General features: G+C 38.5%; 1 protein-coding gene across 1 annotated transcript in view; it reads right to left on the bottom strand.

Annotated features, from left to right (window-relative positions):
• Positions 1 to 10,835, bottom strand: part of LOC129189869 (neuronal acetylcholine receptor subunit alpha-7-like) — a 37,335-nt gene extending 26,500 nt beyond the window's left edge. Inside the window, exon 1 of the mRNA XM_054792033.1 lies at positions 10,447 to 10,835. Within this exon, the coding sequence (XP_054648008.1) occupies positions 10,447 to 10,516 (70 nt within the window). The 5' untranslated portion in view covers positions 10,517 to 10,835. The remainder of the gene's footprint in view (positions 1 to 10,446) is intronic.
• Between the last annotated feature and the right edge of the window lie 6,519 nt (positions 10,836 to 17,354).

Raw genomic sequence — 17,354 nt, 5'->3', positions numbered from 1 at the left:
CGACTTTTTATCTCATAATTTCCATTTACCATTGTGATATTTTTTTTCCTTTCGGGAGCAGAAACAAGCTTCCGTATTTGTTTCAACTTTTAGAATTCCGTTTTTTAACTTTTACACTTATTTTACCAGCATAGAATGTGTACTTTTGTGACAGTAAATTAAATATCTGTTAAGTAAACAAAAAAATCCTTACATCTACTGATGCAATACATCATTGGCCAATTTTGCCCACTTTCAGAAAGGGATTTAGCTTGGCTAACTTTTCTAAAAAGGGATGTAATCTCTGCATTGCTTCCTCAACAAACTGTAACGCCCGTGCTTGTGGTTAAGGAAGACTTACTGTTGATGCGGACGAGGGCTGTCTTCAACTAAAAATGTCCATAGTCGAATTTGATTTGATTGATTTTGTCCATAGTTGACTAATAGTTGTCTGTTTTTTGTTGTTTTAAGAGCAGAACTAATGTCCATCCCGACAAAGTATAGGTGAAAAGTATAGGTCTTCTGTTAAACACGCATCATTTTTAATTCTTCACTAATTCATTTGGAGTCAGAATGGTACAATATTGATTACATGACAATTTTATATAATTTGACACTGAGCTCGATAGTCGAATCAGACTCCTTTGAATCGGATCGTGGAATAGTTGAATATTCGAATATGTCTTTGGGATCGGGCGTTGGGGATTATAAAATCATAAGTAGTGATTATAGCTTTCAGTGGCATCATATTACACTTTGATTTACTGGAAGTCTGACGTCCCAGTTTTCTTGAATGTAGCACAACCAGACCACCCGTATTGTACAAGATAAGCACAGTTGGATCCCGAGCAAATATAAAGTTGGAAAAATCAGAAGCTTGCGCTTATCTTTCTTAATCTCTCCAGTTTTTCCCCTCCAAATGCAACGCTTTCTACACCATCCCCATGAAGCTTTAATTTATGCAACCCCATTTTTCTGTATTTTGTTTAAGCATCCTCTCCTTTGATCTCCCCCTCTCCTTCGCAGTCTTTCTGACTGTCCTGAATTCACTTGCTTTTTTTGTGTGTAATAATTGAGCGCATTCCACACCCAATTGGGTTTGGGAATTACATAAACAAACAAATACATGATTGGCACCATTTCCAAATTAGTTGTCGTCACCTAAAAACGCGAGGAATTAAGTAGGGTATCCCTTCATGTGGGATGTGTGTGTTTGCAAAATGTTCATGTATTTGTTTGGGGTTAAAAATCCCGTTATTCTCTGCCTCTGTCACACCGCGAGGAGAATACATCCCGTCTGACTTTGTGACACAGCCGTTAGACCCACTCTATCCAAAAACAGACGGCCAGAGGGACCCATTGGCTCTCTCGGCAGGCTCTCATACACTCGTATCTCAAGAACACACACACCAACACACAGGAATTCCTGCTGTTTTTGTGTTCCTGATTAGCAGAGCTAAACCCGCTCAGGCTTCAGCTGCTGCCTCACACATGTACATTTATTTGTAGATTGCAAATTGTCCGACACCGTGGAATTTGCGAGTCGTGTTGACAAACTCAATGCAACAAATGGTGCAAAACATTCCCAATTCCATTCAAACCCCCCACCCCCCTTTTAGGCCACTTGTTGAAATACTTGGACATTCCACGTTTTCACTACTTACTGGGTTGCGTTACCAGGTGTTCTTTTGTTAACCTCTGTCAAGTGCAAAAGGGGGAGGTATTGTTTTGATCACCATTTGTTTGTGAGCAGGATTACGCAAAAACTACACTAATCTCCACGAACCTTCATCCATGCTTTGCCATGTATAGTTTATACATGGCAAAGCATGGATGAAGGTTTGCAGAATCAGTACGTTGGATCTAGTTTTACAAAATAAACGTTTGGGGCCCTGAGGCTTACAATGACGTCGCCTGAATCATGATGAATAAACAAAGTTGTTAAAAAATGATTTCTATAATATACAAGTAGGGGGGAAAAAAACATCCCCCAAATAATTGCAGGGGAGTTGAAATCAACCTTTAATTGAAGATGCTCACATAAAGATACTATTATGCCAGGGGTGCCCATTACTTTGATCGCGATTAACCATTGTGGGTTGATCGCATGTGTCACCCACATCCTAAACATCACTTTGTAGATGTCATCAGTCATCTGACAATCTGCCCTCCTGATTCGCCGTTGCGCCCCAAAATGCAACTTTCAACTTTATAATTCTGATTATAAAGTCACTGTTGATGTACTACACAGCTGATGGGGATGTCATACAACTTCATGTCAAAAAATACGAACTATCCCGTTAAGGCTTGTCTCAATTTTGCCAGAAAACCTCTTGATGATCCCCAAGACCTTTGGGAAAATACTCACTCTCACGAGACAAAAGTTGAACTTTTTGGAAGGCGTGTGTCCCATTACATCTGGCATAAAAGTAACGCCGCATTTCAGAAAAAGAACATCATACCAACAGTAAAATGTGGTGGTGGCAGTGTGATGGTCTGGGCTGTTTTGCTGCTTCAGGACCTGGAAGACTTGCTGTGATAAAGGGAACCATGAATTCTGCAGTCTACCAAAAAATCCTGAAGGAGAATGTCCGTCCATATGTCGGGGACCTCAAGCTGAAACCAACTAGGTTCTGCAGCAGGACAATGATCCAAAACACACCAGCAAGTCCACCTCTGAATGGCTGAAGAAAAACAAAATGAAGACTTTGGAGTGGCCTAGTCAAAGTCCTGACCTGAATCCTATTGAGATGCTGTGGCATGACCTTAAAAAGGCGGAAAACCCTCCAATGTGGCTGAATTACAACAATTCTGCAAAGATGAGTGGGCCAAAATTAAAAAATTCAATTCTGTAAGAGACTCATTGCAAGTTATTGCAAACACTTGATTGCAGTTGTTGCTGCTAAGGGTGGCCCAACCAGTTAATAGGTTTGGGGGGCAATCACTTTTCCACACAGGGCCATGTAGGTTTGGATTTTTTTCTCCCTAAATAATAAAAAGTTTCATTTAAAAACTGCATTTTGTGTTCAGCTGTCTTATTGACTTATATGCAAATGTATTTGACGATCTGAAACATTTAAGTGAGACAAACATGCAAAACAAATCAAAGAAATCAAGAAGTGGGCAAACACTTTTTCACACCCCTGTATATGTTTATAGTAGCAGGTAGCTCTTTGGGACTTGGTCATTTTAAAAGTAACTTGCAGGCTGGAAAGGTATGAGAAGCCCTGCATTATGCAAACAATGAATACAAACCTGACTGTATTTCATCTGATAATTGACAAGCATGATGCCACATTTGAGAAACATAAAAGAGCCCTGATCTCTCATTGTCCTGGGAGCGGGTTCTGCACACATGAAAAGTGCTGACAGCCCACCTCTCCCTCAGGGGGCTGCTAGTGAGTCAACCAAATGACAACATGAAAGTCACTTTGGTACAAATATGGAGCATTGGTTCTCCTGTAAGTGTGCATGAAACTAATGCAAATGTTTAAATCCGGCGTGGAAAAAAGGTCTGAAAACCAAACTCTCACAGCGGCATTTTTTATTTAATAAATAATGGTGACACACTTTTGTTGCCTAAACAGCAAGAAAACGAAATGTATTGCACTTGCACACCTCGCCAGGTCACTAGGAAGGTACTATATATAGACTTTATTAGGTACACCTGCACAAACAAGCTTGTACGATCCAGTACAAGCCTTGTATTACAAACCATGCCGTTACTAGCAGTATTTTTAAGAGAGAATGAACAAATCAGAGCCAGATGTTCAGCAACTGTAAACTAGCACCCATGAGGATATATTGTATCGTTAGCGTTATCCTCTAGGTATCAAGGGACCTGTCCATGAAATGAACATTCTATGGAGATTATGCTACAAACCCTTCACATATCAAATGTCGCTTATCAGCATGACAGTGATGCCACACACACATGAAAAAGCAACACAAGTTTTGGCATGATCCGGAACTACAGTACATCAAAAGAAAAAAACAAAACAAACATAAAATAACATTTTTAATAGTTTTCGATATTACATGAAACCGTACTGACCCGAGCAGAATGTTTTTATTTAAAAAAAAAATCTTTAAAAAAACGACAGGTGGCGCCAAACAACTGCCCTCCAAATTAGTCAGAGCTTTTCTTCCTGTCACTCACCTACCCTTGTGACCTGGAGAGATACAGTATCTGGGATATCCTGGGATAAAAACTGCTCAAATGTCGGGCAAGATAGCAAACAACAGAAGACAAGTTATGATGCAATTTTTAACATAGATTAAAGCAGAGTCATCAAACAATTTTCAAGTAGCTTTAAAATGTGATAGAGTTTTACTAGTGCAAGTTGTCAATATTGAAAACATGAAAAAGAGGGGTCTTCTTATATTCGGGCCAATACGGTATATTGAATCATATTACAGTACCTCGGCTTTTCTTATCAATAAATTCCAAGAAGTCAGATGAAAACTGAAACATAGGCACAGGCAAAATTAAAATATATGTAGCAGACACCCAAAATTATTAACAGAAAATAAGAATCATTATACTTGTACATGCAGAAAACTATGTGAAATCATCTAAATGACGAATGGATGGAACTTATTGTTGATGCGGACTAGGGCTGTCTTCAACTAAAAATGTTCATAGTCAAATCTGATTTGTTTGATTTTGTCCATAGTCGACTAATAGTCGACTGTTTTTTCTTTTAAGAGCAGAACTAATGGCGATCGCGACAAAAAAACAGATCTCATTTGCGACTTTTTCCACCTTAACGAAACACTCAGATAAACAAATGGTAGTTGTGCAACAACAGTACCCTAATTTAAGTGACACAGAAGGCAAGAGTAACAAAACCGAAACACAGTCGCATAGAAAAGTGTGCAAAGAATAAGAACAACATGACTTAAAAATCAACAACTTGCCAAAACCCTCCGGTAGCTCATTTCTTGCATTAAAATTCACCGTCGGGATATAAAATGAAGTTGGTGTAACCATTACCCGTTTAAAATTATGTAAGAAGCTGCTGACACAAGTTGCATTTCAATTTCTGGAGTCATCTTTAACCTTTTCAACATACTTCCACACTTTGGATGATTTGTTTATAGCCGTTATGAGCCAATAACATCGTCGATGTTGACGGTTTTCCTAGCGTTCAAAGCTAGCGCTCACTTCGGCTCCTCTGGATTGTACCACTGATGCGAGTGATTTTTATTAATATGTGAAAAGTATAGGTCTTCTGTTAAACACACATCATTTTTAATTCTTCATTAATTCATTTGGAGTCAGAATGGTACAATCTTGATTACATGACAATTTTATATAATTTGACGCCAAGATTGATAGTCGAATCAGATTCCTCCGAATCGGATCGTCAACTAGTTGAAAATTCTAAGACAACCCGAATGAGGACGTCCCGTACATCCTGGCCAGATCAAATTCATAGTGTTTCTCACCTTCTTTATCACATTGCTAGTGGGTTATTTAGAATTTGCACTCAATAAAAAAAATACACGGGCAGTGAGGCAGCAACATGGAGGGTGCTTTGTTTGGGTGCTTGATTTTGCAGAATGATACAGTAGAAGGTAAATGGACTACTTTGTTACGTGCAATATTGTACGAAAATCAAGACAGTGTTTAAAAACGTAGGCACATCCTTGATGAAAACCAAACTACAAAAACCGGGGCGTACAAAAATCGAGGTTTGACTTTGTATTATGATGATATAGGGCTGGGCGATTTTGGCAAAAATCCAAATCACGATTGATTGAACCTCCAAACTCGATTTCGGTTAATGTACGATTATCCCTCTCAACTATTTATTCTGTAAATATTTGTATAATTTTCAAACGAGTAAAATGAATATGCGCAGATGAACAATTAGGGTTATTTATTGGAACAATGGAACTGAAAACACACAACTAGAATGAAAATCTTTTGTGGAAAAAAAAAAAAAATCACATTTGATTTTCCTAAAAATCGATAAAGCAAGTAAAACAAATATACTGTATATACTTATACAGAATAAAATAATCGTCTGGCGTTTATCAGTTGTCTCTCTCTTTTTTGTGCCATGCACTGTTCATATTGGGTAACATGATTGTGCTCCAAGAGTTGAAAAAGGTTACATGTTGGATACCTTCAGACACAGAAACTATTTTTATGCAGTGTTTGCACTTCGCTACTTTTTGGTCGACGTCATCCCCTTCAAAGCCAAAGTGTGTCCAAACAATTGACACAGAATTCCTTTTGGGAACAAGCTGCTCGCTTTGTACTGTCCACTCCGTGGACTTTACGAATGTGCCGCGGTTTGATTCTTCCACCACGTTTCTGTGCAGTGTAGCAGTCAGGCTGGAGGGGATAGTGTCACGTGTTTACTTCTTCCGTCGGTGTCCTGGCAGCCTTGACGCTTTGCGTCCCCTGGCAGCCTGTCGTGTAACTACAGGGGGAAAAAAACGGAATAACTGACACGGCGGTTTTACGTCGATTAGAAGCTCTAAATGTTTCAATTAATCACCCAAGCCCACGTTGATATATCATTGCTAGGATTATAGTCAAGTAAAGTCAATACATTCTTGTAAAGTACTACAATAATTTTTAATTTCCGAGTATTTCTTGGAGTGCCCGACAAAGTGTTTAATCAGTAAGCAAGTTGTGGATTCCAACATGAACATGTGACAACCACAGCATATGGACAAGTGCTTTAATGGATCACTGGATGGATTGAATCATATAGGAGAGTCTCATAATCCATGGTGAGCGATCACAGCCCTAAAACCACTTGATGTTTAATCCTAATCCACGAGCAAAAAGCCTCAATAGAACCTTCTACTGACCGTAGCCTATCCTTCTGGAACTGACGAACCCTTTAAGAGACCATTGTTTTCGCTCCTCTTGGACTACGGTTGCAAGTGTCCGGGCTTGTCCTGCAATGTCACAGACCACTAAAGTAGGTGACCTAGGGTGGCCATGGTAATCAACATACAGTATGTATCAACATATGTCTGTTTAAATGATTCACACTTTGACTTATGGAGGTCACAAGAACATTTAGTAAAGGTTCAATGAAACTGTGACCATTTAAGTGACCCAAGAGCATCACTTAAACCACCTTATGACGAGCATAAAACTCGGAACAAGGCATTAATAAAAGAGTCTAATCTACATATATAGGCCATCATTAAAGTGCACAGAGACTGGGGAAGCGTCACTTATTGCTGACTGAGGGGAAAATAAGTGGTAGTCAGCCTATGAAAGGGAATAAAAGACAGTGAAAGACATTGAGAGAGATGAGGCGTTGAATGGAAATGAAGCAGTTGTTATTACAGACTTACATACGAGTGCCTGAACGTTTGAGAGGGTCGGGAATTTGATATTCCCAAACAGAATATAAATGTTTGGATGCAGATGACTGCAAGTTGCTTGTCTACAGTGTGTCCAATGTGAAGAAAAACTGGTGAAATTGGACAGAAATCTTTTTTCAGGGCTTTCCATCTGTTTGACCCTAAATAATAAGACGACGATCTTGAATGACATCTGACAAACAGGAAGATAATCAAACTACTTCAAGTCAAACTGGTATGGCACTCGGTGTCACTTTATTTAAGCAATCCTTTCCAAATTTCCAGGGATCACCAAGGATGAGCAGGAACTTCTGCAGTAAGTGGGATTAGCAGAGCAAGAACCTTGTTACTTATGAATGCTATTCAAAACAAGGCAGTCCAATTCAAACCTGTAAAGGTTTCCCGTTTCCTCCTCTTTCAACTTATCTTCTTTCAATTGTACAGTCATCAAATTTTTTGCAAATATAGGATTCAATGTTAATAAATTGAATAGTTTACTAGTTAGAGCATAGAAAACCTGTTTATGGCTTTCTAAATCGAGTTTTTACCATTATTAGAGCCCTGTAGACATGAAATAACACACCTATAGTCACCTTTACTCTCCACATAAAACAGCAATCATTTATTAATGACTTTCTTAAAAACCACGATATAATATGTTGGCTTGGCTTCAGATGCATTGTCTTTTGCATAATCATTTTCATTTACTGTATATTTGCAATGTTTGATAGCAAATGCTAATACATGAACTGTGTGTCTAATGAACACTAGCTATTTTGCTATTTTGACTGACATACTGTATTGAGGAATTATGTGTAATTATCTTTATTGCCATACTGAATTGAATTATGAATTACTGAATAATATCAACTACTTTGATTACCTGTAAAATTTGAAGCTGTGAATGTGAAATACTAATCATTAGTAGTTAGTATAGTAGTTTCAAAGTTTACCGGTTAGATTTTATAGTACAAGATAGATCATATTGACTTAGAACTTGCATGCTCCGCTGATATACATGTACAATGTACATACAGTAAATACTCATATTTCTATATATAGTAAGTATATATATATTTTTTTCTATATTTATAGTAGGAGGTAGATCTTTGGGACTTGGTAACTAGTAGCTTGCAGGCTGAAGAGGTGTGAGCACCCCTGGTCTAGGGTATAACCAATTACTCAATTAACTCATTCAATCCCAGCTATCAAAAGACAACCCCTTCAGTACTGGACATTTTAGACAATTTTGACCGATATTTCAAGGCACACTGAATATTGAAAGACTTGTCAGCAATCAAAGGATTTTGTTGCGGAAACTAGCATTTTATCAAGATTCCTGGCTTTAGGAAGAAACACAGCGCTGTATCTGCAGCCCTTAAGGTTTTAAACGGCATCACTGGAGCACTGGATGTAAAGAAAGTGTGAGAACGTGTGTGTAGCATTATTTATTGACTCATCAAAGGCATGTGACACCGTCGATCGCAATGTCCTAACTGCTACGTTGCACAAACTGGGCTTATCTGAGAAGGCAGGTTCTTGGTTCAGAAATTATTTATCGGGTAGATCACAGTGTGTCCAGATGGCAGGGTCCTCATCAACATTTTGGTGGGTTTCAAAGTGGGTACCACAAGGGTCGGTGTTAGGCCCCATTTTGTTCTCAATCTATATAAAATGATCTTGGAAGTAATTAATTTGATGTTGTTCCGGCCCGTCTGCAAAGGTTGTAGGTTATGCTGTTTTCCAGGGCTACTTTGCAGTCCAAAAAAATCTCCCCGTCTTAACTTGTCAAGGTACAGCCATTGATCTGGTCTCGTCCTACAAGTACCTGGATTTGCATGTTGACGAACGTCTAACTTTTAAGTACCATATTTCAAGCCTAGTTTCTAAACTTAAGGTAAGATTGGGCTTTTACTTTAGCAACAGATCTTGCTTCTCTTTTGGAGCCAAGAAGCATCTCGTGTCAACGACCTTTCTTCCACTGCTTGACTACGGTGATGTACTGTACATGCATGCTCCAGTCACATATCTACGTTCTCTGGACTTTGGGTATCATTGTGTTCTGAGGTTTGTCACTGGACAAAAAAATGTGGCCCATCATTGCACTTTGTATGAAAAAGCTGAATGGTCATCCCTGACTGACAGGAGATCCACTCATTGGCTGACTTTTATTTACAAAGCTCTGCTTGGAATGGTCCCATCCCATCTAGGAAATTCCCTCATTAGGAGTCATGGACAATACAGGTTACGGTCAACTGGCACATTTGAAAGTGAACTATGTGTGTGCATGTAAACGTACTCATGGTCTTCTTCTTTGCACAGCAAACTACTTTGACTGAATCAACAGCAACTCTGCTGACTGCAGCCAAGTATTGCACGTCGTTTTGCTTTAACACACGATTAAACAACATACATGCCTACACTAAAAGACCTCAACTTAACAGCGTGTACATTTTTCCCAGTGAATAATGTAACATGACTCAAGTACATAGATTACGGAGATACGGTATGATTTTAACCATGTTCCACTACTTTTAACAGTGACCCTGATCAATGCATCCAAAGCATTCTGTCATGAGCAATGCATAGTCTCCATGACTTGCTTGTCATCGCAGACATTTATCAAAGTCAGGGTCTGCCTTGGAATGGGGAGGTGAGGACTGAGGAAGGAAGGACACATAGACACACACACACACACACACACACACACACACACACACACACACACACACACACACACGCGCATCTTCATAAAAAGCTGCTATGTCACACTGGTTAACAACCCAGGTGTTGCAGATGATGCTTGATAATTATGATGGAATGTTGGGGGGTTGGGGTGGGAATTAGAGCAAACATTAATGTGCACACTCTTATCCCGCATACATGTGGATAAAAGGATGCAATGTATATTCTCCAGTGAGGCGTTCAATACAAATGACAGTATTTGTGTATTCAAAAGTACTATAATTAATAGTTAAAATGTATTTGAAAAGTATCAATTGTATTTTCAATGGTTTCTGATTCTGATTTCAATTCAAACTTCGAAACGACCACAGACCATCAGCACAGGTGCCACAGTGCTGCGTTCACGTTCCCATCTATGCATGTAGTTTTTTGTGTCGTACATACCTTTGAAGAGAATGGCTGCCCAAACATAAAATCCAACCGAACAAGACCCCCAAAACTTGTGGCACCGCATCCTGGCGCCGGCCGGTGGCCCTGGCTGCCGGCTCTGTGGTGATGGAAGCTGCACTGAGAGTCAGACAGGCTGCTCTCCTTCTTCGGAGGTGTCGGCAACAAGAGGCAGGAGGAGGACGGGAGGGAGGGGGAGGCAGGCAACATGGTAGCTGTTTACGATCCACAATAAATGCACACTCTACATAGCCTGACAAGAAAGTTTCCGTTCTTAAGGTTGACTGACACTTGTTTGGCGTTTTGTTCTTTCGTCCATTTGTAACTGGCATTGAAAACTAAGCTATGGAACATTTCGGCCAGGGTGAACACTAGTTTGGGAAAACCGCGTTTTTTGTCTTGTCCTCTTAATATGACGTCACAGGTATGCGCCGTTATCGCATTCAATTACTGTGCTATACTGTTTACTTTTTTTCCTTTTTAAAAATGATATTGTTTTATTTTACACCATGGCTTTCATCACTCTAACTATCATCACTATCACTATTAGAACTCTTTTCACAAAATGAAAGGCGAGTTGAGCTATTTGTGTTTTATTTATATGACTGGCAAGATTTAAAATGTACAGAGGAACCTTTATGCCACAATTTAACCTCGGTTTGCGTGCATTCTTTAGCGTACAATTTGGCACATCTTGTTGTGTTATTGTGAGTCCAGCTGTGTTCTTAATGTGGTTTTATCACAAAACGCCCTTCCTTGTCAGCATCCTATTAGCTAGCTTACAAAATGGCAACCGGAGCCGGAGGTCAGCTACGTTATGTCGCCAGTCTATGATGTCATCAACACAACCATGTTTTTATAATTTTACAATTATAGTTTTACATGTAGAAAACGCTCTTAAATGCATATCAATGACGAACGAAAGGCATAAATGAACATTTAAGGTTACTTTTACCTTCACTGAAGACATGACTGTTCCCAAAGACGGGATGCTGCAGCGAGACCAACCACCACCATCCTGTTTTCCCATGAGTTATTTCTTGAATTAAATATTGTATCTCACCTTTTTTTTAATCAAAATTTTATATAATATTTTGGTATATTGAGATTGAAACACTACTGAATTCAAGAAACAACTCTTGGCAAAACAGGAAGCTGGTGGTGGTTGATCTCGCTGCCACAATTTCAAATTGTTTTGTGCGTAAAAGTATAGTATAATCAAAGTATAATTGTAAACCTATAAAAATGTGTTTTGTGTTCACACTTTTGGCTTTTTGGAGTGGATTGGATTGGATTTACGTTGTTTCTAAGGTGAAGAATGTATTCGGTTAGCATCCGTTTCGGTGTGTCAGCGCGTAAACCAAGTATGAAGTCAAAGGAATTATCTTCAGACCTCTGAGACAGGATTGTCATGAGGCACAAATCTGGAGAAGAACCTAAGACCGTGACAAACAACAATTTTCTGCTCTGATGCGACAAATATTGACAAAGGTTGTCTTTGGCGTGAATGTTTGGAGGGAACCAGGCACAGCTCATCACCTGGCCAACGGCATCCTTCCAGTGAAACATGGTGGTGGCAGCATCATGCTGTGGGGACGTTTGTTGTCATTGTTCTAGCAACATCACATTGAGCTCACATTTACTGCTTATTCCAACTAAATTGGTCCACCTTACAGTTTATAGTAACATAGCAAGGGATGTGTGTGTCTGTCTTGTCAACATCAATAGCAGCATTTCAAGTACAGGACTGTAGATAAAGCCGAGGGTTGTCGAAATTCAGGCTCTAAAGCAGTGGTGTCCAAAGTGTGGCCCTGGGGCCATTTGAAGGCCACGGCACTTTGTAAAAATATAATTTCACAAGAAAACTTTACAAAAAAAACAATAACAGCAAAAATGGAAAAATCATCAGTAATTTTACGAGAATAAAGTCAAAATATTGAGAAAAAAAAGTTGTAATCTAACATGAAAATGCTATTTTACAAGAATAACTTAATATTATGAGGAAAAATGACATCATTTTCGTAGCAAAAAGTTGAGATTTTAAAGAAAAAAGAATCTAAAAAAAATTGTAATATCCATCCATCCATCCATTTTCTATACCGCTTGTAATATCATGAGAAACAAAACAACAAATAAAGTTATATAAAGGTTGAGGAAAAAGTGACAATGTTACAAGAATTAAGTCAAAATATTATGGGAATAAAGTCATAATTACGAGAAGCAAATTTACAAGAAGAAAGTTGAAATAGTTGGAAAATTAAAATGGAAAAAAAACGGGTGTGATTTTACAAGAATGAAGTCAAAATATTAAGGGAAAAAAGTAGTATTCTAAGAGAATAACGTAATATTATGAGGAAAAATTATGTGATTTTAGCTGTTGAAATGTTAAAAATATTAAAATACTTTTTTTTAAGTCATAATATCATGAGAAACATACAAAACAACAAATAAAGTTTTAATATTTGGAAAATTAGGTCACGGAAAAAGTTATAATGTTACGAGAATAAAGTCAAAATATGATGGGACTAAAGTCATAACAAGAAAAGCACTCTGCCAAGCGCCATAGTTCCCCCCATATTGTCATTTACACCATAAATATTAGTCCTATATTTATTTATTCTACATATTTAGATTACCTGAACATTAAAACATACCATTAGCAAATGGATTCATAATGATATCAATATTAATTCAAAAGTTATTCAGAAAAATCACACTTCCCGTAATGGCGGTTTTCTTCTGGATCTAGCCACATACTGTACCCTTTGAAGATACAACAAATCCGTTGGCACACTCCAGATTGCACAGTGTCTTGGCTGTATATGATGGTGTTTGTTGCAGGTTTATAGCTTCATTTGTTGTCTTCCTATGATGAAAATTCCAAAGGTCTCCTATTTTTTCATATTCTGGTTCAGAATATGGAATGATTCCATTATCTGGATCAGTCTTTGATATTTTGCACAACCTGTTGGAAACGTGTAATGTATTTTTTTTTCCAAGTGCTCTGACAATTCTTTGTGGAGTTATATGCACAAATTCCGAAAACGATACTATCTCGTAATGTCAAAGAATCCTTTAAAAAATTCCTGGATACAGGCGGTGATCCGGATCACCACCAAAATGTAATCAGTTCTTCCATATCCCATTTCTGCCAATTCCTGAACATTTCATTTCATTCACAACTTTTCAAGTTATTTTGAACACAAACAAACAGACAAACTGATAAACGCCAGCAAAAACATAACCTCCACGCTATAAGCTTGCGCTTTGCGCCGCGCTTGGCAGAGGTAATTACGAGAAGAAAACTTCGAAGAACGAAGTTGAAATCGTTGGAAAATTAAAATGGAAACTAAAATGGAATAAAGTCAAAACATTAAGAGGAAAAAAGGTCGCATTCCAACAAGAAAAAAAGTCACTATTTTACGAGAATAAACTTTTGAAGAAAAATAACCTAATTTTAGTAGCATAGACATTAAATATTAAAGAAAAAAAATTAAGTCATAATATCCAAGTCATAATCCATTTTATATGCCGCTTATCCTCACTCGGGTCACGGGGGCATGCTGGAGCCTGTCCCAGCTGACTTCGGGCGAGAGGTGGGGTACACCCTGGACTGGTTGACCAGCCAATTGCAGGGCACATATAGACAAACTCACATTCATACCTATGGGCAATTTAGGGTCGCCAATTAACCTAACATGCATGTTTTTGGAATGTGGGAGAAAACCCACACGTGCACGGGAAGAACATGCAAACTCCACACAGAGATACGAACCCAGGTCTTCCAGATCTCCTGAATGTGTGGCCAAGATGCTAACCATGAGGCCACCGTGAAAAAAAAGTTGTAATTTGGGGGAAATTAGGTTGGGGGAAAAGTTATAATATTTTAGGAATAAAGTCATAATATTACAAAAAGGAAATTTACGAGGATTATTTAAGAAGAAAGTTGAAATATAGGAGAAAAAACAAAACAAAAGCGAAAATGGGAAAGAAAAGTGCCAAGGCCAAAGTTACTCCTAAAAAGAGGCTTTTTCACCTATATGACAAAGCTAAGATTGAGTTTTTTCTTGAAATATATCTAACTCCTTAGTATAAAATGTCAAAGTGGCCCTTGCATCCTCTCGTTTTTCACTATATGGCCCTTGCTGGAAAAAGTCAGGACACCCCTGGTCTAGAGATTTGTACATGCAACACAGCAATGTACAAATGCTCCCAATGTGAGCTTTTCTTCCTGTCACACACACACACACACACACACACACCAGTGACCTGGAGAGGTACAGCCACGACAGATATTTTTCCTGGCGATGTACGTCACACAGTTGCATGGCCTTGTAGAACATATCGTTTATGTGTCGGTTATGTGTCGGCTCCCAGGCCAAGTCTGACTTTTGCGCTCCCGAACCAGTGCAGAGATCTCTTCCATCAGTTTAGTATTAAACATTTTTGACCATTTAGGGCCACCGTACTTGAAGCATGTGTTTGGGAATACAGAAACAAGGCAGAAGAAGTCCCAGTGGGCGCGCATAGCTACCTAAAAACATGTTTGTTTCAGCACAATAAGCATCCGCACATTACTGAGATAAGTTTACATGCAGAATAATTTTACGTGACTCTGCATTAAATATAAAACCCACATTGGAAGAATGATATCTAGGTATTTATTTGTTTGTCTGGGAAGAAAATGGTAGTGTCTTATTTTTGTCAACTGCGACTGGTTGTTGCGTCCCGTGGTTATCATGGGAGTTGAAATGCACTGCAGAGCTGTGTGTGTTTCGTGTACGGTATATGAACACTCATCATTTGCCAGCTCATGGTTAATTCAGAAGACAATTATGGTCAAGTATGCAGATGCAGAGCGCACACAGGCTCATTTCATCACCACTTGACTGGGGATGTTTGTTTATGAACGTAATCTCGGCAATCCCATTAACAATGCAATCAAAAGTTGTGCTTCTGGAAAGATAATGCTCCTTTTCAATACGTATCGTGCTGATATGCTCATATTTTGGCTACCTTACTGTAATATAGGCTGAATTTTCCAATACAGGTCTTGTATGGGGTGAGATTGGTCTTTGCAGGTGTGCCTAATGAAGAGTGTATTTGTTGAATCCCAGTCATCCCACTCTATGTTTGTTGTTTTTGTCATTATTCTGGGACTGTCTGCCTCATGAGCAAATGAGAGCAGAAATAGAATCCAAGAGGCAATGAGGTGGAAGAACTCTCCAAAATGACCTTACTCTGTTTTTTTCAAGGCGCTCAATGAAAAGTCCCGTACGTACTGAAGGTGTGCCAGGCCGGTAGGACCCTGGCAAGGATGAGACACAGCTGGTTGGGGCACAAGGGCAGCCAAGGAGCTGGTTGGCAGGGAGGAGATTGGATGATACAGTACATTCATTATTTGATGTGTTATTTTTAAAAGAACTAAGTGCTAGAAGACAGCACAAGTGCAGAAAATGGTGCAAAGAGCAAAGGGAGATGTTAATTCTCTTATCTTTAATACATGAGCAGCGTTCCACTAATGGACTTAAATGTTGTGGCGTTGCTGTTTCGCCTTCACCATCTTGGCTCTCCAGATCTCCTCGTCTGTGCACCCCCCATCCCTTTTAAATTCCCCCTGTTTTTTCTTCTTTTCTAATCTATGTGGTCACAGACAATGTTGACTTTTGTTATTGTTTGGACGCAAACGCAAGTCGTACAATAGCAGTGTGTTTGTGTGAGTGGAATTGGGTCAGATGACGATGCTTTGTGTCTTTTTTTTGTATTACGATTTAGGGCAGGGGTGTTGATATTTTTTTCTAGTGAGGGCCACATAGCAAGAAATGGAAGGATGCAGCTTTGCCACTTTGATATTTTGTAAAGCAACACATGTAGATATGCTAAATGTTGTATATACTTTATATTTCAAGAAAAAAACTGCATCTCAGATTTGTCATCTCAGCCTATTATCACCATCAACTTCACACTTTGCTTTTTTCCCTTTTTTTTGCACTTTCCAAATATTTCAGCTTTCTTCTTAAATAATCTTAATAAATTTTCTTCTCATGATATGACTTTATTCCCATAATATTATAACTTTTTCCCCAACCTAATTTTCCAAAAATGACACCTTAGTTTGTTTCTCATAACATTACGACTTTTAAAAAATAAACAATTTTTTTCTTTAATATATTAAACTCTATTGCTACTAAAATGACATTATTTGTCCTCATATTACGTGTTTATTGCCATAAAATTAAGACTTTTTTCTCGTTAGAATACAACTTTTTTCTCTTCATATATTGACTTTATTCTCATAAAAGCAGCTGTTTTTTTTCCCAACTAAGCTTCCATAGGCACACCTCTACACGAGATCCAATAAATTAGCAGCTAAATAAGGCATGGTTCCCAGTAGGATACACCATGCTCAATAATAAACATATTAAAGGAATACCTCTCTGGCAGTGTCAATCAAAACACGAGTATTGGTATGAAAGTGTGCAAGTGTACCTAATGAAGTGTCCTGTGTGAGTTTCCAACACTGAGAGAGCTTGACTTACCCTGGTGATTAAAATAAGGCGTCCTTCTTATATTCCACTGACAGTCACACACTTGGCTCCGTTACAACATACAGGTGATGACAGGGTGTATTATGGGATGTGAAAGAAAGGTCACACCTCCAACACACACACACACACACACACACACACACACACACACACACACACACACACAGGCATCACTGCGTATAAGGTTAGCACAGTAAACAAAGGTGAGACAAACAACAAGCACTCAAAGAAAGCTTCTTCCATTATTATATGCAAATTACTACTATTATTAGTTATTTTGCTTTTATAATGATCATTTTCTAAATTGTTTTATTAGCATTTCCCCTGATTTTTCTTTTTATATGTATATATATTTTG

The sequence above is a fragment of the Dunckerocampus dactyliophorus genome, chromosome 11 (genome assembly GCF_027744805.1).
Source record: "Dunckerocampus dactyliophorus isolate RoL2022-P2 chromosome 11, RoL_Ddac_1.1, whole genome shotgun sequence".
Taxonomy (NCBI): Eukaryota; Metazoa; Chordata; class Actinopteri; order Syngnathiformes; family Syngnathidae; genus Dunckerocampus; species Dunckerocampus dactyliophorus.
The sequence above is the reverse complement of the archived record's forward strand: the minus strand, read 5'-3'. Positions and strand labels throughout refer to the sequence as shown.